Here is a 27,878-nt window from a genome sequence, read left to right on the forward strand (position 1 = left end):
CTTGACATCCAGCTTTACAATATCCTAAGGTTTTAGCTGGTATTTACCTCTTATTTGCAATGGTATGATAATTATTACTTTAGTAAGTGCCTATAGCAAAACTTGGTAAAAGAATGTTTCACATCTTGACTTAATAAAAATTTCACAGTTATTTTTTACTCAGTTTTCCAAGTTTAGCTGAAAATCTCTGGTCTTTAGACCATCTGCATGCTGTCGAAGATAAGTAATGGAAGAAAGAGCTCTGCAATACTCCCAACACCTCTCAAAGTAAAATAAAAAAACCCAACCAACCAAACAACCACCACCAACAACAAAAAAAACAACAAAAAAACAAAACAAAAACCAAAAACAAAAAACCCCAACCCATCAAAAAAACTACCAACCCCCCCAAAATGTAAATCCCAAACTCCTAAATTCCTGTTTACAACAGAGACCTTCAAGCTAAGGATTTCTATCTAGTGTTTTAAGTTAATTCATCTGAGCAAGACTTTGATGTGTAACTTGATTTCTTCAAGCTAGAGATGCAGTACCAATTGCTTACCTGACTCACACGCAAATGTCTTTGACGTCTCATCATGAAAGATAATTGCTACTGCATGCTTCTTTGTCTCTCGAGGCAACCTCGTTATGTTTTTGATGTTGTGCAGCTCAGTTACCTTAAAATAAAGAAAAGTATTTTAGGTCAGAGTATAAATACTACAAATAACAATATTAACCATAACTACTCAATTTTTACTATAATGTATGGTTTTGCCCCTAAGGCTATTTACATTTATAAGTTTTTTAGTTGACAAAACTACATAAATAACTGGAGTCTAAAGCTGTGAAACTTTCTATAAAATGTATCAAAAAGTGAATGGTCTACTTCTCTAAAAAAATACTACTTGAAAAGAATTATTACGATGACAAGAAGACAGTCTTATGATTATTCTATAATATATTTTTCCATTTTTGTATTCATGTAACTTTTATCAGCTTCAGAGTCTGCATCAAACACGTAGCCTAATGTAGGAACAGCAGTGTCTTATTAGTTAAGGGGAATAACTCAATTATCATGCCAATTAGTATCACTACGTTTGTAAAGATAGATTTTCATCTATCTTTAAAACGTAATTGTCACCACCACAAGAACTCCCAATTTTATTTTATTTTTCAAATATTAGAAAAGCTTGTCAACAACAAAAAATAGTCTTGTTGCAAATTTACAGCATAAACAATATATTTCCATTTTCCTTCAATGCAAGTAGACAACTATAATTAACACAAATGGCAGAAAAATGTTATTACAACCAGGGCTTGTAGCACAGCCTATATTAAACTACTTAAGATTTCACATTATAAAATCTTTTCACAGTTTCTTGGAACTCTGGGCAAACTTTATCTGTTTATAGTTAGCTTTTCTGGGCAGGACGTCTGCCTTGGGCAGAATTCATTTTTTTAAAATGTCATCCATATGAGTTTGGCCATCTACGACTAGAGACAAATGGACTGAATGTGGGTGGTTTGTTTTGTTTTGCAATTCTTATGCTCCCTGTGCATAATGCTCTAGCATTCCTTTTCATATGCTGGAAAGAATGTTTTTAAGAGATAAAGATTTTATATGATGCATTAAAAAAAAATGGATCATGTTGGGGAAAAGATATGCAAAAGAACATTGAGAGCACATGAGAAGTGAGAGCCATCAAGAAGCCAGGGAAAGAAACCGAGATAAAGCATGAAGTGGAATGTGTAGGTGCCGATGACAAACCTCAGACCAGAACCGGAGACTGCTATGGGGTCTCTCTTGTCAGCCTTCAGCAAAACTCACTGCAGTTTGTCAATATCTTTGCTGTAACGGGTGGGGCAAAACTGGATGTGATACTCTAGATATGATCTAATGAATGTTGAACAGAGGGGGATAATTGCTCCCTGTATTGACTGGCAATGGTCCTGGTCATACAGCCCATAAAGCTGTTGGCCATCTTTCATGGCTGATGCACCAAGCCCCAGGGCCCTTCCCCGAGGGGTGGTCCCACCCTGTCCATCCCAAGCCTGTGCCATCACAGGGGGTCCTCTGTCCCAGGGTCAGCACCTGGCAATTGCTCTTACTCAGTTTTACAAGGTCTCTATCAGCCCATTTCTCCAGCCCATTCAGGTCTCTGGAAGTCAGCCTGACTACTGAAAACATATTGATTGATCCTTCCCAATTTGCTGTCTGCACAGTTGGTGAGTGCATGCTCCATTACCTGCTCCATGTCCCTGATAACAATACTATCCAAGAGAGGTTCCAGTATAGACCCTCGCAGTCCTGCACTTGCTACCAACCTCCAGGTATAGTATAATCCATTAACCATGACCTTCATGGTCTCACTAGCTGACCAGGTTTTCATCATCTAGACATACACCCACATAGATGATAACATCCCAACTTGGATAAAAGAATATCGTGGAAGACAATGTCAAAAGAGTTGCTAAAGTTGAGTACCAAGTGACATAGAAAAATCATAGACAGCTATCAGAATGGTCAGGCATGATTTACCCTTGTCAAATCCATGCTGCCCTTCCCAATTACTATCTTCTCCTTCACATGCACAAGAATGTTTTAAGAGGACTCACTCCATGGCTTTTCCCATGGGCTGAAACTAGTCAGCAAGACCTGTAGTTTCCCAGGTTGATCTTTTGGCCCTTTTCTTGGACACAGTTACAATATTTGCCTTGCCATTTGGTTCCTAACCCCTTACAATTTTATTTTTGGTTATGCATTTTCAGGGCTTTGCAAGAATCCATTTATTTCTCTATTTTTTGCTTGAGGGAAAGAGAAGGGTTGAAGAGCACAGATACCAATGTCCCATTAAAGAATGTTACGGTTAATTTTCCCTGATCTATGTATGGTGAATGATCTAGTAGGTCAGAGGCCTCCTATGGCTTACCCAAATCACTAATCTCAAGGAAATCCCATAAAAAGGAAAAGAGATCATTAGTAGACAGAGGAGAGATAAGACTCTAGAATTCTAAACCTGAGGGAGTAATACCAAATCCAGAAGTCATTACTGAATTCTGAAGACCCAGAAGGGCCCAAAGTAGGAGACAAGGAAGATATGGGTCTACCAGTCCTGCTAAACAAGAAGAGGCTATGAGAGTAAAAGATTTAAAAAATATTTGGGACCAAAAAAAAATAAAAATCCAGGTTATTCTTAAAAATAATTTATATTTTTTAAATAATTTAAAGAAGCACATAGCTTTCTTCTCCAAGGTTCAAAAATATAACTGACAGTGCAATACAAAAGGGAAAACAGTAATAGGAAGAAAAAACCTCAATGATTCTAACACAAGCAAATGAAACAGAAAGTGGTATTTTTATGTGTGTGTGCATGTGTGTCTGTGCACACCATGCAGAAAACAAACCTTAAATCTTGTAATGTTAAAAAAAGGAAATTTGTCTCTCTGGAATAGCAGGAAAGGAAACAGAAATGCTTTGAATAGTGACAAAAAGGCATATCAAGCCTTCTTCCAGTCTCTCTGAGAGCAGAGAGATCTATTATTTTCTTTATCATTTAGGCATTACAGATTACTGAAAGATCCTGCAGTGCTGATAAATTTGATAATAGATACAAACAAACTACATTCCTGACGTCAAAACTATGCAACTTTAACAGTAATTTTTGTTCAAAACATAACTACAGACAATTAGGGAAGCATACCTAGCCATCTATAAAGATGATTTTATGGGTCCTCTTGTTGATCAGTACCTTAAGCCCATTTTATATAATATATTGACAGAACTTTTTATTATGCTAGATCATTCACAGTAAGGAATATTGTCAGCACAAAATGGGCAAATAAAGGATTTTTATTTTGTTTGCTGGTGGGAATTTAATGTCTGAAAGTGATAATGAAAACATCAAATTCTGACATCCTGCTTTTCTGTATCCATATGAAAGATTTGGTTGAACAAGGCAAGTGAAGAAAACCAGCCCCATGCAGGGGAAAATGGGCTTTGTTTTAAACACATTTTAACTTTCCTTTGTCTCTGGAGTCATACTGCCTCCCTAGATAGCACAGAACTTCTAACAACTCCCATGTGACAGGCAGAGAATTGCATGGATTGCCTCTTCCAAAGCCTGACTTTTACTTTCTTTATTTAAAGCAAGGGTTTTTGAGCTATGTATAGTTTCACACAGAAGTCACATTCCTCTTGTGTACATCTTTCCATAAAAATTGACATATTTCAAACTATCATGAGACAGAGTGAGATATCTCTTTTCTCGTCAAGTGCCTTAATGGTTTAACATGGGTAGACAAAATATTTCTGCCAGTTCAAAAAGAAGATAATTAAAAACCAAAACCAAAATTGTACCTTTTACATTGAAATGCTTTGTTTTACAAGTAGTGAATGTTTTCCTGGAAATTATACTGTTTTAGTCATAACAGGGAATTGATACAGATGTTAGTTAGGAAAAATAACTAATTTTACTGGGCAAACTAACAGAAAAAAGAGAAGAAAAAAGTAACTGAGTTTTAGCCCTCAATCCTGTCAGTGCATCTCAGAAAGTGGCAGATTTCACAGCATCACAGAATGGTTGAGGTTGGAATGGATCTCTTGAGGTCCAACTCCCCCTGTTCAAGTAAAGTCACCTAGAACCAGTTTCCTGGTATCATGTCCTGACGGCTTTTAAATATCTCCAGCACAGGAGACTCCATGGTGTCTCTGGGCAACCTGTGCCAGTGCTCAGTCACTCTCAAAGTGAAAAAATGTTCCCTGATGTTCAGAAGGAACCTCCTGTGTTTGTTCATTGCCCCTGGTCCTGTCACTGTGCACCAATAAAAAGAACCTGGCTCTGCCTTATCTAAACTCTTTAGCTGTAGAAAATACACTCACTGATGAGTATATAATGAATGAGCTTTTTCATCTCCAGTCTAAACAGTCTCAGCTCTGTCAGCCTTTCCTCATAGGAGAGATCCTCTAGTCCCCTGATCATGCCTGTGACCCGTCACTCAACTCTCCAGTATGTCCATGTTACTCCTGTACTGGGAGCCCAGAACTGGACTCAGCACTCCAGGTGTGGCTGAATCAGTGCTGAGTAGAGGGGGAAGGATCGCTTCTTTCAGCCTGCTGGTGATGCTCCTCCTAATGCAGCCCAGGGTACCGTTAGCTTTCTTTTCAGCAAGAAAACATTGCTGGCTCATGTACACCAAACCACACACAAGTTGAAGAAGCAGTTTTACCTGTTGCGCAAGTCAATAGGTTGATAGAAAAAAAATGCATCAGTGAACATCTCAGAAACCCAAGTTGATGCTAATAGCAAGGGAGGCCATATTATCAAATAAGTGCCTCAGTATTTATATTGGTTATGTAATTTATAATATCAAATAGATATATGAATTTTTTCTTCCATGTTCATTTATTGAAATTGTACTGTATGTTTCCCTCCACAATCAGAGCAGAAAGATAGAAGCCAGAGTAAAAATACTGTGAAAGTCTATCCTCCCACTGCCAGAGAGAATTGAAGTTAATCAACTCCTGAATTCTGGGTTTAATTTCAATGAAGTATGAGTCATTTCTCTACTTACTGAACATTTGCAATTAAAAAATAAACACCTGAGAATTTATATTATTTTGTACGAAGGAAAAAATGAACTTTGCCTTGGGAACCACACTGCTTTATCTCAGTGATTTTTAAAAGTATGTTTTAAATTTTTATCTATTATTTCTTTAAAATAGAAAAAATACATAAATGAAGCTTTTTTAAGACAAAAAATGTATCAAAGCTATGAAAAAGACAAAAATATCCTAAAAAAGTCATAAGCTTTTTGAAATAATTTAAAACATCTCTTTGCAAACTTCAAGAAGGTTTTAGAAGACTAATCAAATTGAAAATTTATCAAAAAGTAGTACGTTAGGCAAAACCACTTTTAAAAGCAAGGAATATTGTACCAAAATTTGCTCCCTGTGCTATCATAACTGACTTGTTGACAAAGTGTAGTATAATTCATTTAAAACATGGCTGTTCTTCACAAGAACAAAATAGCATTCTGTAACTTCCTAGACCATTGGTAATGTTGTAACAGTAAGAATAAAAGAATAAAGGGAAAATGTAATGTGCTATTACATATGTAAGACTTTTATGGCAAAAAAAGATGGAGATATTCCCAATGTGGGATTATACTTTGTCTAAAATATTTAAAACAATCCAAACCAACAACAACAACAAAATTAATTGAAAATCAGTTTTTTTATTTCCCCTTATTTTTATCCTTCTGGAACAAAACTAACTTCAATAATAAATACAATCTCTAATATTATCTGTTGAGTGAACAATCTTGCAAATTGTTTTCTTCCTTACCCTTATTCTTTATGATTTCTTCCAGCAGGCTATATAGATCCTTTTGCATTAAGCTATGATTATGTAGTTTACAACCTCTCACTAACATCAGTATTTTAACTTAGACACTCTTTTTTCTACTAGACATTGGTGCTATAACTTAGTGCAGTACTCCATATGGTGCTCAGTGTAGTACATGTTAGCAACTCTTAGCACCTGGCCCATCTCTCAGTTCTCCTACTCCTCATCAATAATTTCTGCCTCATACGTCCATCATTCAGCAGCCCACACCTATATTTCCTTACTTTTTTTCTATGTGGTTTCTTGATTTTTGGCTGTATCAGGCTCCTAAACCATTTTTTCTGGTTTCTAGAATGACAGTGAACATTGGTTGAAGAAAAGATAAAGAATAGTAACTTATATGTAACAAACATTTCTTTGACAAGCTTCTTTTTTTATTCCACTTTTTTTTTTTTTTTTCATATATAAAAGTTTTCTTTTTCTTTCTTAGAAGGGGGGCAGGTTTGACACAGGTATATCTGATATATCCAACTCTTTCACTTCTGGTTAATTTTTGATGAAAGGTCATAACCCTGAAGGGCTACAAGGCAGGAGAACTTCTAGGACTGGTAAAGGCAGCATTTCACTCCTGCGAAATTAAGCTAGGCTAGGATTGTGCTAGGGTCTCAGACTACCTGTCAGTATTGGTTTCTGTAACTTGCTTCCTCTCACAGTCAGGAATTTTGATCACCTCACAGAATAGTTAATCAGCAGTTCAGGAAACAAAATTTACTTGATCTGCACAAAAATTTTTGGGGTGAATATCAGATTGTTCACCAAAACACAAAACTTCTTTACAGAGGAACATCAAGCACTGAACAAGTATGTAAATGTTTTCTGTCACCATTGCTCATACACCTAGAGCACTGAAGAATTCCCCAAAGATTGCTTCACTTGTCATCTTCATCGTTTTTATTTATCTTGTTCTGCAGATGGGCCCAAAACTTACATGTGTTTTGTGTTATTATAGCATCTCATCTAAAAAAAGCACCACTTTCAGAGTTTGTACTTGCTTCCTTTAGGTAAATGTTATATAGGAATAATAACATCAATAATCACCAGCACCTTGACACCTTGTGACTGCTGTCTAGTCACACCTGGGTGGACCAACCATTAAGAAAAAAAAGCAGGGGGTGGGAGGGGCAAAAAAAAGCTGTCTGATGCTCTATATTGAGACTATATTTAAAAATGTTTCTATATTTTTTTATTTTAAAAAGGAAAATAAATAAAATAAATAGGTACAATACAGAACATGGCATAAACCTTAAGAGCAAGAGGAAAAGTTGGAAAGGACTCCTCTGAAGGAACCAACAGTTAACAAACTGCACGTTACATGGTCAAAAAGATAGAGGATCAGAGGAAGAAGAGAGCTTATGCCCCCATTTAGGGGAAAAGAAATACAAACCCCTCAGTTTTCTTAAGATTTTCCCTGTCTTATATCTTATGACAATCATTTGTACCCAGAGAGGTTCAAAGGAACTTGAAGTCACCTTTCTATACAAAGATCCTAAATTTGATGTGAATACCAAATTGCTTCCTTTCTCTAATGTGTCAGAATGCCCAAGTACTGCCTGATGCCAGGGGACTGAGCTACAAGAAAAAATAAAGGATTGCTCTAAATTAGTTTTCGTGCATTTCTGTGCCAACAGACTTGGAAAAGAAGTGAAAAACATTGTGATAGGTTTCAGAAGTCTAACCTCACTTCTCCCCAGCTAAAATAGTTGCCGTCTGATTTCAGAAAAGTCATGCTGCATGTTCTTAGTAAATAATTCAAGTGCAGTAAAATTATTAATATAAGATTGCAGTAGCAGGTAGCAATCACCTAAATCCAAGCAAGATACACAGGCACAAGCTGATGATCGAAGAAATTATTCAGGAGTGTTAAATGGAAACTATGACTGGTAGATTCATTCACTAAAGTAGACATTTCCCTCTGGCTAGCCAGAAGAGATAGGATAATAGATTACTAGTAATAAGCTTCAGATCCCTCTAAAAGTGCTTTAGCCCTTACCTGTCTTGACATGACATTTCAGAACTCTCCCACCCTCCCAGTCTGAGCACTGGCTGTAACTACTTATCCATGCCAAGAGCTTATTTTTACACTGGAAAAATCACACATTTTTTCTGTCTAGGAGGCTGTTACCCATGTTATAGCAACCTATAGTCTTCTTTTTGAAAGTGTAAAATAAAGGCATCATAGAATAATTTTGGTTGGAAGAGACTATTAAGATCATTGAGGCCAACCATAAATATTTACAAGAGCATACTTCCATTATGTTAGAAAAAACTTTGATGTGATAAAGGCTCAGATTATCTGGGATTTGTTTCTTTCTAATGGTCAAGATAATTTTACACATTACTTATTAATTTTTTTTTGGAAGGATTTTAGGAACAATTCAACACACTTTCTCTTGAATCCATCAAACTTCATCACTGACCTACATTGGATATGTATTTGTTTGCTTATTGTACTAAAAATCTGTTCTAGTCAGGGAGCTGAACATCTGGGATCTGCATTAACCACTTTTGTGTTACATGGACATGTAAAGACTATATGTGCATGACAAATTTAGGGCTCTGGTGCTCAAATTTCACATTTAAATAGATCAAATAACTCTTCCACAATTATATAAAAATTACTTCCAAATCACATATTACACATACATCACTACCAAAAAAAAAAAAAAAAATCTACGGTAAATAGGAAAGGAGGACCAAGAAAGACTAAAACCACAAAAATCGTTCATAAAATCTCAAATATGTGTCTCCCATAAAAAAACTGTGAGGGAAATGATTCCATCTACTGAATGTTATTTCCACTGTGCAGAGCCCTGGAAATTGTTTGGGCAAAAGAAAAGGTCTGAATTTACATAAATGGATTTCTGTTTTGCATTGCGCACCACCTTCCTGTCATTTAATTTATGTCTAGCAAAAATAGAAGCAGAAGAGAGACCTACAAAATGTAATTGTTCATCCTCTTATTTCTTAATAATGGCCCACATACTACCATCTGTTGTGTAATACCATGCAAGCAGTAATTTAACAGAGCAAAAGGCAGTGGCAAGGAGCAGGGACACTATTGAGTGATGCCCAGACAGTAGAGAACTACCTCAAACCAGAAGCAGCATGACAGTCATAAGAAATCTATGTAAGAAGCAAAAGCTCTGTTAACTATCATAGCAAGAAAAGGGCAAAGGAGGCACCAATATGCTAATGTTACTCTGAATGCTGCTGCCAGTCTGCAAAAGGAGAAAAGGAGGTGCTGGCCCATTGCAAATGAGGGGACTACAGAGAGGAATGTTTCAAAGAAAGAAAACATCTCCCTTCAGCTCAGTTTCCAGCCATCCTATCTGCAGTTAGCAGCAGATCCTTTAAATACAATTGCCACAGAGAAGAAGCTGTAACAGCTTCAGACAGAGCTGTATGTGGTTTTGGCTCTTAAAAAAAGGCAGTGTCCTGCCTGAAAAGCATAAACACCTTTGGGAATGGAGAAATGGCTGCATTAACAGAAGCACAGGCAGTATATCAAGGGAAGTGACTTTTTTCTTTAGTCAGCACTCATTAGATCACATTTACAATACTGTGTCCAGTTTCGGGACCCTGTTGCGATTGATAAACCAGAGCGAGTTCAGCAGAGGGCACCCAGAAAAGCCAGAGCTGGACCACCTGCCCATCCCAGGTTGAGGGATGGTGGCTGCTCCAGCCTGAAGCAGGGACGGCATTGGGGGCACCTAACAACAGCCACGCAGTGCCTGCAGGGAGGTTATCAAGGAGACAGAGACAGGCTCTTCAAAGTTGTGCCTTATGGGAAGAAGAGGGACAATAGGCATAAACTGAGACAAGAGATGTTCAGCCTGCATATGAGAAGTGATGTTTTCACCATGACAAAAGCCCAGTAGTGGGACAGGCTGCCCAGAGAGGCCTTGTGGCCTCCATCCCTGAAGGTTTTTAATACCCAACTGGACAAAGCCCCAAGTAACCACATCTGACCTCAGAGCTGGCTCTACTGTGAGCAGTAGTTGCACAAGAGACATCCTGAGGTCCATTCAAATCTGAATTTACCTGTGAGTCTAAGAAAGGGATGCCAATAGATCTGTAAGGCTATTTGGACCTTTATGGGTATTCAATGTGAAACAGATTTTACTGACTTCAGCATGTTCTGCACAAGAACAGCACATGACAATCAACAATAGGACTAAGGGATACAAGAGACTGCAAAACAAGACTTGTGGTTAAAAAGTATTAAGATGCAGAAAAAAACGAAAACCCTACTCACTGAAAAAATAATAAAACTTAAACCACAAGATTACAGGAGGAACATAAGAAAGGAGAAGAGAAATCCTAAATTAAGAAAAGTGGAGGAATGGATCACAATCAATTCACAAAGAAAACAGAAGAGTTTTCCTCATCTTTACATGCAGATTTATCCTTGGAAGATGAGCTGTTACGGTAACAAAACTCTCAAGAGTTTTGCCAAGCAGTGGTAAATCAACTTCCACATGATGCCTCTGGGGCAGGTCTCCAGCTTGCTGTTCCAGAGGAATAAGGTTTTAAGAAACTGCTAAGAAACTGCTACTAGGTACATGTTCATTCCTGTAAGCACTAAAGGGAAACCACACCTGTAACAGCAGTAAGAATCTTAGCTGTTAACTAGAAAAGATAGATAATTAAAAAACAAACAAACAAACAAACAAACAAACCCAGACAGAATAAGTATATATGTTAAAAATAAATCAAGTCAGGGCAAGAAAGTGAAGTTTGCTGACAAGAAATATGCATAGGTCTGATAGCAGAGAGATACTGAATAATTTTTTTCTTGCCCTCCAGATAAAATTGAGGTTTTAAAAAATGAAAAATTTTAAAATTTTCAGCACTTTTGGAGAATGTAATGACATTCTGTAAATTTAGACTGAATATAAAATATATTTTATTATCTCAAAATTTAAATAAATGTAACAGAAAGAGAAAAATCTGAATATTTACCTCAACTCTCTCTTTTCTTTGAGTCTTCACTATTTCTAAGTATTGCTAAATATCAGTATTTCTGACATCATATGGGCTACCACCTGGGTACCCCTATTCATGTTTTGTTCTAATTGTCCTCTTACCACATAAGCAGTCACAAACTCTTCACTTTGCCTCAATGAAATCTAAAAAAAATAAGGGTGGGAACCAAACTTATTGATTAGCTTTAAATGCTATATTGTTTCACAATGTCTGTAAACCAAACTTACCAAGGTAGAAAAAGCATATTAAGTCATACCAGCTACCTTTAATAGGCAAAGAAGTGGGGATTTTGCCAAGTCGAGATTCTTTACTTTCTCTCTAACTTCACCGCTCTAAATACCGCCAGGATTGAACTGCTGCCTAATTCATAAAATCAACCAGCCTACTGGGATTATTGGGTTTTGGCTGGTAGCCTGGTGTTTTAAAGCAACAGTTAAAATCTGGTCAGTTCATGTGTATGTACATCTCTTTCCTTAATAAGCATTTTAATTAAGATTTTAATGCTGAAAAAAAAAATACTTTCACACTTCAAAGGCTATTTTTATAGACAGTCACTTGTAATACAAAAATCCCAGTTCTCTCCAATCCCATTTCCTCACTATCGTAAAGAACCTTTGAAATATGTTTTCTAACTTGACCTTTCATTTTGATGTGCAAACTGAATATCAGACTACTGTGTTAGTATAGAATTAAAAAAAAGGGAGAAAAAAAACAGCCTTCTGTAAAAGTGAGTGTTGACAAAATTTAAAATAAATAATGCCTCAATACTAAAAGGACACTCTAATTTGAACCTGAGGTTCACATTTGAAAAATAACACCACACTAGAGAGATAGCAGACAGGAAAGATGATTCACAACTGAAATAAAATAGGGTTCCCAATTATCTTTCCGAATTTCAGCTACAGTAAAAGTATATATATATATTTTCAATATCATACTTCCTGTTAGAGTTACTAGGTATGCAAACCGTAGCACTGTGCTTATGCCTGAGAAATTAAATGGGGCATTTCATTACTGCAGTTTAATTATCCAAGTAGAGTAATAAGACAATACTTCACAATGAACATGTAAATGAATTAGATCATTATATGAATTTTAATAGCCTTATGAGGCTACTAAAATACACTGGACAGTTAGAAACTCTTTCCACATTTAATAGTTTTCACTTTTAACATTCTCAAAGTACATGATTATGCCCAGACCTTTTCTAGTTTTGGCCCAAAGGTATTGCTTAATTAAAAGGAATATATTGGTCTTGAAGTAGAAAGAAAAGGAGAAATGTACTTTTCCAAAACTTCAATTTAAATTTTCCTCATGGTTTATTTAAATTGGTTGACCTGTAATAATTTCCAAACTTATCTTGTTAGATAAGCTCAAGTAAAAATAAGTGTTTATATAACACAGACTACATCTGAAAACAAATTACAAGCAAAGACATGCTTACAAAATGTAACTTTGCTGAATGCAGTAAGTGATGGGTATATAATCCTTCCTGCTAAACTACTAGGTATAACCCTAACTATGAAATCTCTCACCGCATTAACAAACTAGGTCAGGAGTTTTAGACGACACAAGTAACTGTAGGCTTTCCATGCACATAAATTATTTTGGCTGTATCTATGATGTACATTATGGCAGTGGCTGAGCCCAAGGTTTAACTTCTCTTTCTATCCCTTTCAAACTGTGAAAGCCTTCAACTTAGGCTGTAGCTCCCTTTGTCCAGATCTTGAAACTGTGGGGAAGCCTTGGGTCAAAATTAGGTGAGAGAGGTTGGCTTACTTCCCTTGTACCATTCAACTCATGGTTGAGAAGCATCTCATGACACAGGTTTTAAGGGCCTCTCAGATGCAGGGTATCCACTGAACTACGAAGAGCTATATTCAGAAAGAGAGAAATTATATTAGCCAGGAGTGGAGAAGTGACACCCATCACCTTTGCTCTTCCCATTCCTGGCTCTTTTCACTTGATCCTAAAAGTGAGGAAGCCACACACAAGCACAGGACTCAGCTGGGGGCTCTGCCCCAGAGCCAGCTGTGGACAACAGCACATTGGCACAAGCCCATGCCTGTGCATATATAAGCACAACCTCAGAAATATCCACTAGAATAAATTTTGTTTTTGAAAAGTATTAAAACAATAAAAGCAAATCCACCACAAATGTACTATTATTTAGAAATCTTTACCCCATTGATTTTTGAAGGGTGTAAATGTCTCTCAGTGTCTTAAAAAATAACCCTCATCACAATCCAACAATACCAAAACTGGGACTTTACTGCTGCTCTTGAAAATGGGGCATTTCGTATATTCTGAAGCAAGTATTAATAACACCGTATTACTTATGAGATTCTTGATGCTCATCAGAAAAATACATCAACTAGATAAAAAGCCTAAATTCAGCACATGCCCATACATGTCAGTACACAAACACTCAAAGTGATTCAGAATTCTTTAGGAGAAAAATGTGAAAGACAGAAAAAAAGCAACAGAGAGCACTAATTCGAAAAAGAAGAAAAGGAAAGATTCTGAAAAATAATACAACCCTTTGTGCTGGTTTTGGCTGGGATAGAGTTAGTTTTCTTCACAGTAACTAGTATGGGGCTCTGTTTTGCATTTGTGTTGGAAACAGTGTTGATAATACAGGGATATTTTAGTTACTGCTGATCAGTGCTGACACAGAGTCAAGGCCTTTTCTGCTTCTCACACCACCCCAACGGCAAGTAGACAAGGAGCTGGTAGAGGACACAGCTGGGACAGCTGACCCCAACTGACCAAAGGGATATTCCATACCATAGGATGTCATGCTCAGTATATAAATATGGGGGAAGATGAAGGAAGGAGGGGAGGATTGGAGTGATGGCATTTGTCTCCCCAAGTAACCGCTACATGTGATGGAACCCGGCTTTCCTGGAGATGGCTTTCCACCTGCCTGCCGGTAGAAAGTAGAGAATGAATTCCTTATTTTGCTTTGCTTGGGTGTGCAGCTTTTGCTTTACTTATTAAACTGTCTTTATCTCAACGCATGGGTTTTCTCACTTTTACTCTTCTGATTCTCTCCCCTATCCCACCAGCACGGAGTGAGCAAGCAGCTGTGTGGTACTCAGTTTCTGACTGGGATTAAACTACAACACCCTTCTTTAAGGATTTTTTTTTTTTTAAGAAATAGTATTAAATTTTTGACAAACTTTTTGAAATGTTTTCACTTTATTTACTTCAAAAGTTAACTGAAATTTGTTAGCTGATAATTTGAAAATTCTTTTAGCTTAATTGTCATTGCAGATAAATTAATTTTGAATATCTATTATGACAATTACATACAGCTTCATTTTCAACTCTAATGCATTTTTAATAACCTTAATTAGCCAGTGATTTGAATTTCAAATTTCCTTCTATGAAGAAGTAAAAATTAGCTTTGTAACAATTTTCATAATAAATTGCTCTTTATTTACGTTGCAAAGCCTTCCTTACCATAAGCAAATCAAAACCTTAAGTGAAACTTAGTACTCATAAGACTTACTATATTTCAACTTCCTTTATTAAGAGAAAGTAAATTACAGTGACAAAGCTGTCTGCCCTGCCTGGTACACCATAACATGATGCTTGTACTTTTCTGCTGCCTTTTAAAGTTATTGCACAAGAGACAACACCTCTTCCCATTTCCACATCAAAATGGTAAACATTCCTCCAGCAATTTAGAGTAGCTTCAAGGGAAAGTGTTAACACTAAGAAAAAAATTCTCATATAACATTTCTTTACTAGTGTTATAAACAGCAGGCTAGATAATTAGGTCTTTAACTTTCATAATAAATTTCTATTATTTAAGTAGTATACTTACTTCCTACACTTGAATAGTGAGAATAGACACACACAATATTGGAAAAACAAAACAAAACAAAAAAATGCAGAGTCAAGCACTGAAGACTCGTAAAAGAAGACTTGAGTATTACTTTCTAGTTCTGTAGGTCTAGTCCACCATTTTCCTGCCGTTTGTATGGCAGTGGACCTTTATGCTTATTGGCACACCTCCTATTTATATTATGCTAAACATAGTATTAATTATATGATCATATTTGATTTTTCACAACTATTTTTCACCTTGGTCACAATAAATGATAAGTACCATTCTGTTAAATAGAGACTTTCTAAATTTTTTTTGATTCTCATAACTTCATACTGTTTTTCTGACTTAATGATATACTGGTTACACCCTGATTTCTCTCAGAGTTTTTTGATAATTGTCATCACACATGTATATTTCACACAGATGGTTTCACAAATATTAATTTCCTTTCACACGTTCCTCACTTCTGTGAGGTGTGGATTTTATTGACAGGGAAGGAACAAAGAAACTGCATGGTGAAAACAAATGAAAGTCAAAAATGTGTCCTTTAAACTTTCAATCTGAATTTGATATATCCAGGATTCAGCTTCTCAACAACATTTGCATTAAAAAGGGGAGTTTAGTGCAAATCTCCACAGCAGAACCCAGCTGTTTTGTATCTCTCATGGTTTAACCTGAGCTAGCAGTACAACCATGATAGCTGCTCACTCATCCCCCACATAGGGGAGAGAATCAAAAGGGAAGGGAGAAACTTGGATTGAGAGAAACAGTTTAATAAAATAACAAAATACTAACACACATCTAGTAAATATATATATATATAAAAGAAACAGAATAGAAAGTAAAAGGTGGTCAATGCAATTCCTGATTAACTCCATCCACACCAAGCAGCCATTCCCAGGAAGCAGCACCTGGTCCTGAACAGTCCATCCTGGAGAGACAAAAAAAGGAAAAAAGGCAAAAAAGGCCCAGAGACCTCTGCAAAATGGCAGGATGGCAAAGGCTGATCTAAAGATCCTGAACAGACCTCTCCCAGCTCCAACATAAAGAGTGAAGAAGGCGAAGATGTGAGAGAGAGTGAGATAAGAAGATCCTGATTCTTCTAAATATGAAGCATGACGCTAATGGCACGGAATACTCTTATTGATCAGTCTGGATGTCAGTCAAGCTCTGCCCCATCTATGTGCCCTTCTTTGCTGCCTCACACCTGTGGGCAAAGAGACACACTAGGAAGATTAAGTATATTTTCTCCAACACTGGAAATAACTGAAATATATGCAGGGGAGGGCAGGACACATTTGACATACCGCATGCAGCATAGAGATATATCAAAAGCTTGTAGTGACTTTAATGACACATTTTTCATAGTTCACAAAAAAGTCTAGGTTGGAAGGGACACTGGGGAACATCTGGTCCAACCTTGAAAGCAGGGCCTTAGATCAGGTTACACAGGACCCTGCCAAGCTAGATCTTCAAGATTTCCAGCGAGGAAATACTGACCTCTCTGGTCAGCCTGCTCCGATATTTAGTTGTTTCCATGGCTATTTTTTATTTCTCCTTATAGCCAGGGAACTTACCCTGAGGCAGCCTTTGCCTTTGCCTCTTGTCCTTTCCCTCTGTATCCTCTAGAAGAGAGCACCTCCGCTTCTCACCTCAGCCACCTCATCAAAAGTGGAAGGCTGTGATTAGAGCTCTGTGTTCACTAGTGCAAACCCAGTTTCTTCAACCTTTCCGCATACATCAGGTTCTCCAACCTCCAACTTCCTCACTGACTCACTGCTGGACCCTCTCATTTTTTTCAGTGTCTCTCTTGAACAGGGGAGTGAGGGGATGAAAACTGGACACAATATTCCAGGTATTGCTTAACAAGCACTTAGTAGGGAGGAGCCTTCCTAGTTGATAGTCCTCAGTCTGCTGCCCATACTCATGCTGAGGCAGCACAGGACATGGTTGCCTTCATCGCTGCCAGGGCACGAGCCTGGTTCAGGCTTAGCTTGCTGCCCAGGAGGATCTTCTGGGCCTTTCCAGCAGAGCTGCCCTTTAGCCACTCAGTCCCCAGTCTCTTTTGCTGCTTTGGTTATCAGGTCTCAGGTGCAGGCCTTCATGTTTAGCTTTGTGGAGTTCGTGGGGCATCCATCCTAAAGATACTCAAAATCCAACTGGACATGTCCATGAGCAACATGAACATGAACATGAACAGCAGTCATGCTGTTGCTTTGAGCAGGAGATTGAACTAAATGGACACCAGGGGTCACTTTCAAACTGAATTGTTCTATAGATCAATGACATTTTGGAAGTTTTATATAATAAAATTATTTTCTTTTTTTTTTTTTTCTCCCATTCTACTGAAATGTGTATAAATTCCTGCCCTATCCAATAATATTTTTACAGTAAAAAGTTCAATCTTCCAGCTTGTTTTATCATTTAATATAATGAGAATACAGGCTCCTATTTAGACAGCTGGTTTTTAAAAGCAGAGTATCCTTTTTGCTGCAAAACTGTGCACACACTCAAGTACTACTATGAATTTACTGTAATAAGTGTACATGGATCTTCATATAAGAACCACCACTAACATGTCTGGGACTTGCTTGGTGTTACCAGTAAAGACTAAGATATTATCTTTACTTTTCCCACCATTTATTCCCTCCTTAATACTTAGATTCAGCCACTGATGCCACTGCTGAGGAATTCAAAGCCACCTATTGACATAACTTCTAATTAATACTCTGTGTCTTCAGGGTTTAGAAGGATGAATAGAGACCTGCACAGGAAGAGACCCATAGGGTCATTAAAGCATTTTAGGTCCATGCTTGTAGGAGCTCAAGTCCTGTCAGCACACTCAGCTTGTAGATTTCTTTATTACACTGTTAAGGAAAGAAGACGTTATTGCTTTAATATACTTTTTGTTGAAAAAGATTTTGTTTTATTAGTTTGCATGCTGTCCTTTGATGTGCTCAGACACCATTAACAGCTTTATTACCAGCACAGCTCCAATTATTCCTGCAATTTGCTTCTTGGTTCATAGAATGCTTGCTTTGAACAATTATGCTGTTCAGATACTTCTGTATTTTAAGAGGGATCTGATAATTATTTCAAGTCTTTTTGTTTGGTGTACAGAACTGAGCAATTTTACTAACAGTTATTCATTTAAACAGGGTTCATTTTAGTCTCATCAGCCAAGTAATAGCTGCCCATGAAAGTAATGTCCTTTGTAACCTTTCCCTACCAACCAGATGATTTTGCTAGAAGACAAGGTATTACATCAAAGTTCTGTAAAGAAATATTTGAAGAGAATTACCCATGTCAAAATGGGGAAAAATAAGAATATAGTTTTCAGGAAAATTTAGTGTTCTCTGCTTCGGAAGACTCAGAAAAATAAGGATGTAAAAACCACACAAAATACATTTGGACACTTCTTTCAGTCTCAAAGAACAAAGATTTAAAAAAAGAAGTTACATTCTCAATTCTTTGCACATAAATATTTGCAAAATGTTTTTCAAAACAAACATAGTCACACACACACACATCCACAGGGTTCTTAAGAAAATTCTACATTGAGATCACTCTTTTGAAATTTTCTGAATGAAATCCTGGTCAACAAAATAGAAATACACCTTTAAAGAACAAGGATAAGGGGAGAAGAGGGAAAGGATAAAATGGTCTACATTTGGGATTGTTCTCAAAGTGAAAATCCATTATCTGTGCAAGTAAGCAGATCTTCATAAGGTATTTGTTTTTAGCTTTAATCTAATATGAATTTTTGAGTGAATTCCAGATGGGAAAATAAAGATTTATTGAGAAAATATAGATCAACTAGCAAACAGTGAAAGCTGTCAACATAACAAAACCAGACAGGTTTGAATTTGAGATTTTGAAAAACAGAAAGCATAAAGATTATATATATGTAAAAAAAGGCAAGGAATGGAAATTCAAACAATATTAAAATTTGGATGCAAATGAAGTGTTTTATCACAAAAAGCATAAAAACTCAAGCCTAACAGTTAAATTTTGAAAGATGTTTATCTAGCTTCCTTTTGAGAATGTCTTTACATCTGTGAAGCAGTGCAATATCATAACCAATAATAGTAGTATCCCAGATTGTAGAGGCCCATAAGGAGACTTGCATAACTTTTCATTTGTAGTGAACACGAGCAACACAAGAAGCTGAAATACTGCACAATAAAGTAGGAGTCTTGGACTACAGTAGAATAGATGGTAGGCTAGTTCACATTTGTTTAGCAATGTGAATCTTTATTTAGGCAACCTGGCAGTGGCCAGAGAACACTAAGAAAAAAAAACACAACTCAAAGGTAGACGAGTAACAGGAAACAATCAGATTCTTATAAGGATTATGATAATGCTACCATATGTAAATATTTTTATTTTCCATTTTAGAGTTGTAATTACATTTGAGAATAGTATGGGCTAGCACGTAGATGATTTGTGGCAAAATTTAATGTTTTTCAAAGTTATCAGGAATTCCTTTATCCTGAAATATTTTGAAGTGAATACCCACCATATGGTCTAAGGCCATGTCAATTAGAGAGTAGCAACTGTGCTGTAGAAAAATAAATATCTTATTGTTCCTGCATACTCAGTTTTTAAACACAAAAAGAACCTGTCCCCTCCTTCTTCTTACAAAACAGGACTATGAAGGCACCACAGAAACTCTGTGTGTGTGCTTGTGCGCACACATGCACAGGAGATCTTATTGCCAAGAACTGTTCAAGAAACCACTGTAGCTGATATAAGAACTTGCCATAAATCACTGGAATAGCATTACATAAATCACTGTTTTTTGAAACTAGTACTGTAATTTCACAGGTTTCTTCAGGACAATCAAGCAGTGAAAGAAAAAGTGTAATGCAGCTCCCTTTGTGTGGCCCTCACCACAAATTTAATTTAGTAGATTACAGTTAAATATTACTGCTATTTTTTTCTTGATTATTTTTCATTTTTGTGGATATATATTATATAACATGTGATTAAGACCATCTGTTCTATTTATATTTTTGACTATCGGAAGTCATTGCTAAAATATTGTGCAATTTATTGTATTTTGCATTTGCAGATTTACATAAAGCACATTATAATTGAGCATAATAACAGAAGACGCAATTAAATAACAAAAAATATCTAAAGATCTTATCCTGCTTTAATCTTGCTAACTTAAAATTCAAAACCTTAGAGACAGCTGTTGTTGACATAGTCTCAACAGAACAAGCTCTCATATTGGGGGGATTAAATCAGTAAATCCTGAACTCTATGCCAGACATCACCTATTTATTTATTTGAAGGGGAAGCACACCAGCATTGACAGATTCAAGCTTATCTTGCTCCAAGACAGCTGTACCTTTTCAGGGACAGACTCAACTCTCACCACCTTCAGTTCATGCGAAGGTTATTTACCTTATTAGTAAAAGAGAAGCCTGCACTCGTGGAACTGGAGATTTACAAGGAATGGAAGGATCCACATCTGTTGCTTCCTATTTTGGAGTTTATGGACTACCATTAGCAATTCAGCTATGAAATCCTTAAGTTCCATTTGGGCTCTTGAGTGAATATGTTCTCCGTACTTTGCTAGTGACCTTTCTGTGTAGCTGGGCTTGAAGTATCTATGATCACATTTATGACACAGAGACATCCCTGCAGAATCTTCCCTTGCACACCAAAGCATGCCAGTTTCGTCTGCAGTAAATCCCAATGGAAATGTGTTCACTTCTACTCTCTTTCCTGCACATTTCCTTTATACTCTGTCATTTGAATACATAAGGTCTTTGGTAAGCCTTTTGCTCCTGACGGGTCAGAATCTATACTTACAACCAGTCTTAACTCATCTGGGTGGTTGCTCTTCAAGCTTTGCTTTGCTCTTTCTAATTCTGTTTTAACAATTAATTGGCCAGCTGTGAAATACTTTCAGGTTTACTTGAATACATTTCAGGTTTTGAGGTTTGATGTCTCCCCTGTAGTAACCTTCATGTTGCTACCTAGCCATCTTGACTTCCTGTGAGGCTCCTGCAAGCCCCTCCTAATGGGTAACAGGCATTGGCACTGTGTCTGATCAGCATGCCTCCGAAGCCTGAAAGTGTTTCACTTTTTACATACTTTTTATCTTCTTTTACAAAAATGAGAAAGCTTTGTTATTCATGCCCTCTTTTTAGCTGGTGAAGCTGTGGTGTCTTGTTTTGGCCCTTTCTGATAGTGTGGGAACAGCTCCCAAGAACATGTCCACCCCTGGGGATGGGAGTAGAGCTATTTCCACTTTCTGTCCTCTTTGGAGAGAGCAATGGGAGTAAACACAGCTGTTCTGCACAACCTCTGCAACGAATGTCCAAGGGAAAACAGTACAGCTAAGCTATAACTTACCCGAGCAAGAGTGTAATGATCTAAATTTACAGTAATGAGAAGCTTTAATTTGATACCAGAAACTGGAATGAACAGATGAGGTCATGTTTCAACTAATGAATGTAATATTCATTCTTACTGTCAGGAGGCACTTACCTATAAGGACTAATGCCATTACTGTTATTTGTACTAAGAAAATTACTGGAAAAAAACAACAAAGTAATGCACACCAGCATTAGAGAATTTACAGAATAACAAATAAAGACACATATTGTCTGGAAACTGGGGAGAGGGAGGGGGGTGGAATCCATTTTCTAAAGAGGCCAAGAGGCCAGCCTTTTTTTCTTTTTTTTTTCTTTAGTACGGTCATCTAGGTAAAGTGCTTTAAAGAGGAATTTGATTGGAGATACATTTCAAGCTCAAACATAGAAAAGTGGAGGCCTTGATGAGTTACTTATACTGATGTACTGTTTATGACCCTGAATACTAATCTGAATGCATAGAAATCAAAGGTATTAATTGCTGTTACGTTTCCACTTGAGAGGTAAAATTTTCTCCTGTAACTCTACATAAGAAAGCTAGAAAACCTGTACAGTACAATCAGGGAAGGTGATGTGCTAATCCTAGGTCTTCTCCCAAGGTAACTTAGACCAATCTGAAGGTCTGAAGGACATGAGTTCCAAGCAGATCCCAGTATGTTCCGAGTCCCCCTCTGCACCACCCCTTTCTTCTATGTGCTATAAAGAGATTGTACAGGAATAAGAATCTCAGGGTTGATGTACGTATTCTTATATGAATATTAGTGTGTGATCAGAGCCTTTCGCCCTTTCAAGTATCCTGTCCTTTCATAAGGAGTCAGGCTTGCAACTTGTATTTTAAACTTCCTTAAAAAACACCAGGTCTCATTTCTTCAATATTTAATATTTTTATTTTTTTAAATTTATTACTCTTAGAATTCAGAGTTACCCTTCAACTTTACACACCAGATGCTCTCCTTATATTTTGTGAATGAATAAAGAAACATGGAATTTCAAACAGGAATTTCATTTCCAGGTTGCACTGAATGGCAATAAACATGTTTTGAACTACTTCAAAATATAACAAAACAATAAAGCAACTTTAGAAAGAAAGCGAAGCAGGATATTTTGACCCAATATCAGCAAACATACCTATATTTGTTCTGATAACAATCTGCATTGTTCCCTCAATAGCCACACTTGATAACTATTCAGAACTCATGAACATCTACACTTCACCACTGTTTCATTTATCAGAATGGAGGCAATTGAGGAGAATAATCATTGTCAAATAATAAAATATTCTTTAAAAAAAAAATTAAACCTGAAAATAAGATTCAGGATTTCTATTTTCTGATAATAAAACTTTAGAAATGATTTGATGACTATTTGAAAAATGGGTATAATCCAAGTGAATGGATACAATTATTTTTTTTTTTTTCTCTACAGTCAGAAACCCTGTATCCTTTTAAATAGGAGAGGTCATGAATTTATTTTTCTTCCCCCTCCCTGCCCCCAGAGTGGAATAAGATGAAAAAAAGGGCTGAAAAAGAACAACACCCTCCTTCAATTTGCCCATGTTACATGCAAAGGTCCATGCTTCCATCAATGCTACAACATATAGCTGCATCTGTATCTATGTTATTTTTTTAGCCTCTCAAAATGCTTCTTACATTTCACATGTTTTTTTCTGTAAAGACAACAATTGAGAAGCAACATAAAAAGTGATTTTGAGTCCTTTTCCACATAAAGTATGCTATAGGCAATAACACACTCAAAAAACAATAAAAAACCAAACCAAACCAAACCAAACCAAACCTAATCAAAACAAAAAAAAACACCATGACCAAAGCTCCCCCCAGTGCCCACACAATCATCCTTCTGCCCTGTTGCTAATCCATATAGACTTCACAGATAATGGACGTCCTTGGCATTGCCGCCATCACTACAGCTATTGCATTGGGCCTGGCTAAGATGGAGATAATTTTCCCCATAGCCACCTTAATAGTGCTATGCTTTGTATTGGAAACTAGAAAGGTGTTGTCAACACACTAGTGTTTTTTATGGCTACTACCGAGCAGTGCTTGTACGGCAGCAAGGCTGCCTCTCTGACATTCCCCCTTACCAGTAGGCTGAGGATGGGCAAGATATTGAAAGGGGACACAGTAAGGACAGCTGAACCAAGCTGCCCAAAGGGATATTCCGCACCATATGACATCTGCTCAGCAATAAAAGCCAAGAGAAGTGAGAATGAGGATGGTCATTCATTATTATGATGTTTGTCTTCTGGAAAAACATGTTTGTCTTGCGTACTAAAGCCCTACCTCCTGGGGAGTGGCTGGACATCGCCTGCTGATGGGAAGTAGAGAATAAATCTTTTGTTTTCCTTTGCTTCCACATGTGGCCTTTGCCTTTGCTTTACTAAACTGCCTTTACCTTGACCCATGATTTTTTCCCCCTTCATTTTCTCCCCCTGCCCTATCCTGCCGAGGAGGGAAGTGATAGAGTGGCTTGGTGGATACCTGACATCCAGCCAAGCTCAACCCACCACAGTGCTTCCTGGAGCCCAACATGGGGCATGAGGAATTCCAGGTAAGAACAGTAAATGGGAGAGGTAATGGGCAAATATGGGCTTAATACATCTAGAAAACAAAGAGCAGAATGATCACGGGGAATTTCAGTTGTACTTGTGGTGAAGGGATGAGGGGTAGATTGTATGTAAATTGTCCGCTTCCCTTTGGTGTTGTGATGATCTTATTTTTATTTTGGTGTAGGGAATTATTTTTTACTTGTTGTGAGTGAAGTTTGTGAAGATTGTTTGATGAATGTGGATTTTAATAATTCTTAAATATATGATTCACAAAGGCAAGGGGTGGAATGTATTTGGTATGTATGGCAAGGTTTTGGTAGCTGGGATGCTGCAGGAGTGTCTTTCGTGAGAAGTTGCTAGAAGCTTCTCTTGTGTTTGATAGAGCTCTAAGACAGACCCGCCACTAGCCAGGGATGAGCCAATCAGTAACAGTGGTAGTACTTCTGTGATAACTTATTTAAGAAGGGGGGGGAAAAAACCTGTGAAACAGCAATTGCAGTTGGAGAGAAGAGTGAGAACATGTGAGAGAAACAGCCCTACAGACACTAAGGTCACTGAAGAAGGAGGAGGAGGAGGTGCTCCAGGTGCCAGAGCAGAGATTCCTCTGCAGTTTGTGGTACAGACCATGGTGAGAGGGAGGTTCTCCCCCTGCAGCCCATGGAGGTCCATGGTGGAGCAGATTTCCACCTGCAGCCCACGGAGGACCCCAGGCCAGAGCAGGTGGATGCTCCCGAAGGACATTGTGACTCTGTGGGAAGCCCATGTTGTTTCAGGCTCCTGGCAGGACCTGTGATCCATGTAGAGAGGAGCCCAGGCTGCAGCAGGTTTGCTGGCAGGACTTGTGACTGTGTGGGGGAAGCACACTGATGCACTTTGCTCCTGAAGGACTACGCTCCATGTAAAGGATCCACCCTGGAACAGTTCATGAGGAATCGGAGCCTGTGAGAAGGACTCACGTTGGACAAGTTTGTTGAGAATAGTCTCCTGTTGGAGGGAGCCCATGCTGGAACAAGGAAAGACTGTGAGGAGAACCCCTGCTGAGGAGGGGAAGAAGAAAATTATGAGTAAAGTGCAGGAAGAAGGGAGGGTTGAGAGGAAGGTGTTTCTAAGATTTGGTTTTATTTCTCGATATCCTGCTCCAATTCGGTTGGTAATAAATTTTATACATTCCCCCAGGTTGAGTCTGTTTTGCCTGTGATAGTAAATGAGTGATCTCTCCCTGTCCTTATCTCAACCCATGAGCCTTTTGTTATATTTTGTTATATTTTCTCTCTCCTGACCATCTGAGTCACTCCAGAGGAGTGACAGAGTGGCTTTGGTGGGCACCTGGCATCCAGACATGGTCAACCCAACCCAGCTATCAGCTCAAACCATCCAATTAATCCTTTTAAAGACCCATCATTAAGCTACATTTTGAAAGTAAATGTTTTTTGGAATTTATGTGGAAGAGAAGAATCACTTTTACTTGATGTGGCCCTTCTACACATGGGAGCAAACATTGCCATGTGGTATATCACTGAAGGTGCCAATAGGTACACTTCAGTCCTAAACCTGAATGACAACATAGGATCAGAAATGGGATTTTTGGCAATATGAAATTACTGTGTCTCTTTTTCTTAGAAAATATTAATATTCATAGGATAATTACATGCTATTTATTATATATACATTTTTCCTTTAGAGATACCAAGAGGTTACTGGAACTTAAAGGCCAATTTGTATTTTTATGATAAAAAGCATTAGAGCTGCCTCCAAGAGATCTAGGCTCACATCCACACTCACTGCTTACCACGTGACCTTAGTTAAGTCATCGTTTTGTTTCAACTTGCCAGATTAATGTAATATCTACCTCTGATATGACATAAAGCTAAACGTGGTTGGATAGAAGACATGAGTACAAGTACAGAGCCCTGCCCTATTTTAGGATTAGCTAACTTGAAGTCTACTGACTGACTTGGGGAGCTGATAACAGTAACTTACAAGACAGAAAGAAAAACCTGTGCTCGAATATCTTGTTTTCCATCACAGAAGTGAAAGTGACAGAGAAGGCAGGGAGATTCTCATTCAGTGAATCCTGAATTTTTACCCTTAAAAATACTTGTTGTTGACAGCACTTGTAAATCTTGACAACTAGTGTCACCATTACAACTGAGGCATTAAGCATTTTCAGAATTTGTTCAATACTAGTTAAGAACTAATGGTTAAATATGTGATTAAGCAGCCAATTTTACACATTTCCAAAATACAAATGTTTAAAGAGAAAAACATCAGTCCATTACTTCACACACATCGAGGGTTTTGTGCTCATCTGGAAAAAGCAGTGGGATATCTGACCTGCACCACTACGATTTACTGAGGCTTTACTGTGCTTTTAGTGTCCAGATTAGGTTTTCAAACCGATCTCACTTTATTGTTTGCAAACTAGACATACAAAGAAAACCTCCTTCCCAAGGAAGAGTGCTAAACAGGCAATGATTCATTCCACAAGAAAGGCATAACTTACCTTGTGAAAGTTCCTGAAATATGCTGCCTTCTCATCTGGAAATTTTTCTAGCCTCCTGGGTCCTTTACTGGAAGCCTTCTTGAAAACCAACCAACAACGCCTGAAAATCTGCAAACAAAATAAAGAGTTTATATTAGCTTTTCTTTAAAGGTAGACAGTATCACAAATGCATTCAGTTACATAATGTAGGAAGAAATTTTAAAATGTCAATATTTTATTTTGAAAGTCTGGAAAATTTTGAAAGCATCAATTATTTCTACACAATGCCAATCTGTAAATTTATACATACTGATTGTGAGTCATTTCTAGATTTTTTGATTCAATTTCTTTCATGCATGCCAAATTTGACAATTCCTGAGACGAAAGTAAATGCACAATCTTTCAATATGAAAAGAATTATAAAGCTATCATTGGAGGAAGTATATTCAGAATTCACTCCATGTATTTCTAGCTTTCACATTTCTACTCTATATCTGAGACTATCAACACCATTGAGAAACATTCATTGCAGGTTTTAACACAATACAATGATCGGCAGCTAGTGTAAGCTTGTATGCACAGAAAACACAAGGTTGAAATAAGCACCAATGTGACCATTAGTGTTCAACAACATCTGGTTCTCTCACTTAGTTCAATGACAAACTTTCTAGGGAAAAACTATGCAGATTAATAAAGTTTGGGAACATGTAGTGAAAAATAAAATCCTCCAGAAAGCACACACACACAAAAAAATCCTCTCTTTTTAATGAGAAAAACACTAGATTACTAGACTTAGCCTAAAATGCGTTTTTAAGCAATAAGGGTACTTTATTAGACTAATTTCCAATCATTCTGATGGTATTGCCATAACCAGAAGCTTAAAATCAGGATTGAATTATCAGATGAGAATACAGTTCAAACAGAAGCTGATTAAGGCTAATCCTCTAGACTATATTATGCAAGTGAAGGATTAAATATTAAACTAGTTTTATAATCTATAAAAGTAGTTTACTCCATTTTTCTTTTCAGTACTTGCATAGCTCTATACACAATACTGTACAGAATTTTATGTTATTATTTTAAGGTTACATAGAAAAACAAACGAAAAACCCAATACTAGTTAATGGTTCCACTGGCCATATATGATGAGACTTATTTCTTCAGAAATTCTACAAAATTTAATGATACAACACAAGAAGTACAGTACTATTTAATCTGGATCAAATACATCACC

General features: G+C 37.2%; 1 protein-coding gene across 2 annotated transcripts in view; it reads right to left on the bottom strand.

Annotated features, from left to right (window-relative positions):
* Window positions 1-27,878, bottom strand: part of DOK6 (docking protein 6) — a 257,151-nt gene that overhangs the window by 131,498 nt on the left and 97,775 nt on the right. For both annotated transcript variants that reach the window (XM_065053042.1, XM_065053043.1), the window contains exons 2-3: window positions 26,666-26,773; window positions 542-656 (exon numbers count right to left, since the gene is read on the bottom strand). In XM_065053042.1, the coding sequence (XP_064909114.1) occupies window positions 542-656; window positions 26,666-26,773 (223 nt within the window). The remainder of the gene's footprint in view (window positions 1-541; window positions 657-26,665; window positions 26,774-27,878) is intronic.

Source organism: Columba livia, chromosome 2 (genome assembly GCF_036013475.1).
Source record: "Columba livia isolate bColLiv1 breed racing homer chromosome 2, bColLiv1.pat.W.v2, whole genome shotgun sequence".
NCBI lineage: Eukaryota > Metazoa > Chordata > Aves > Columbiformes > Columbidae > Columba > Columba livia.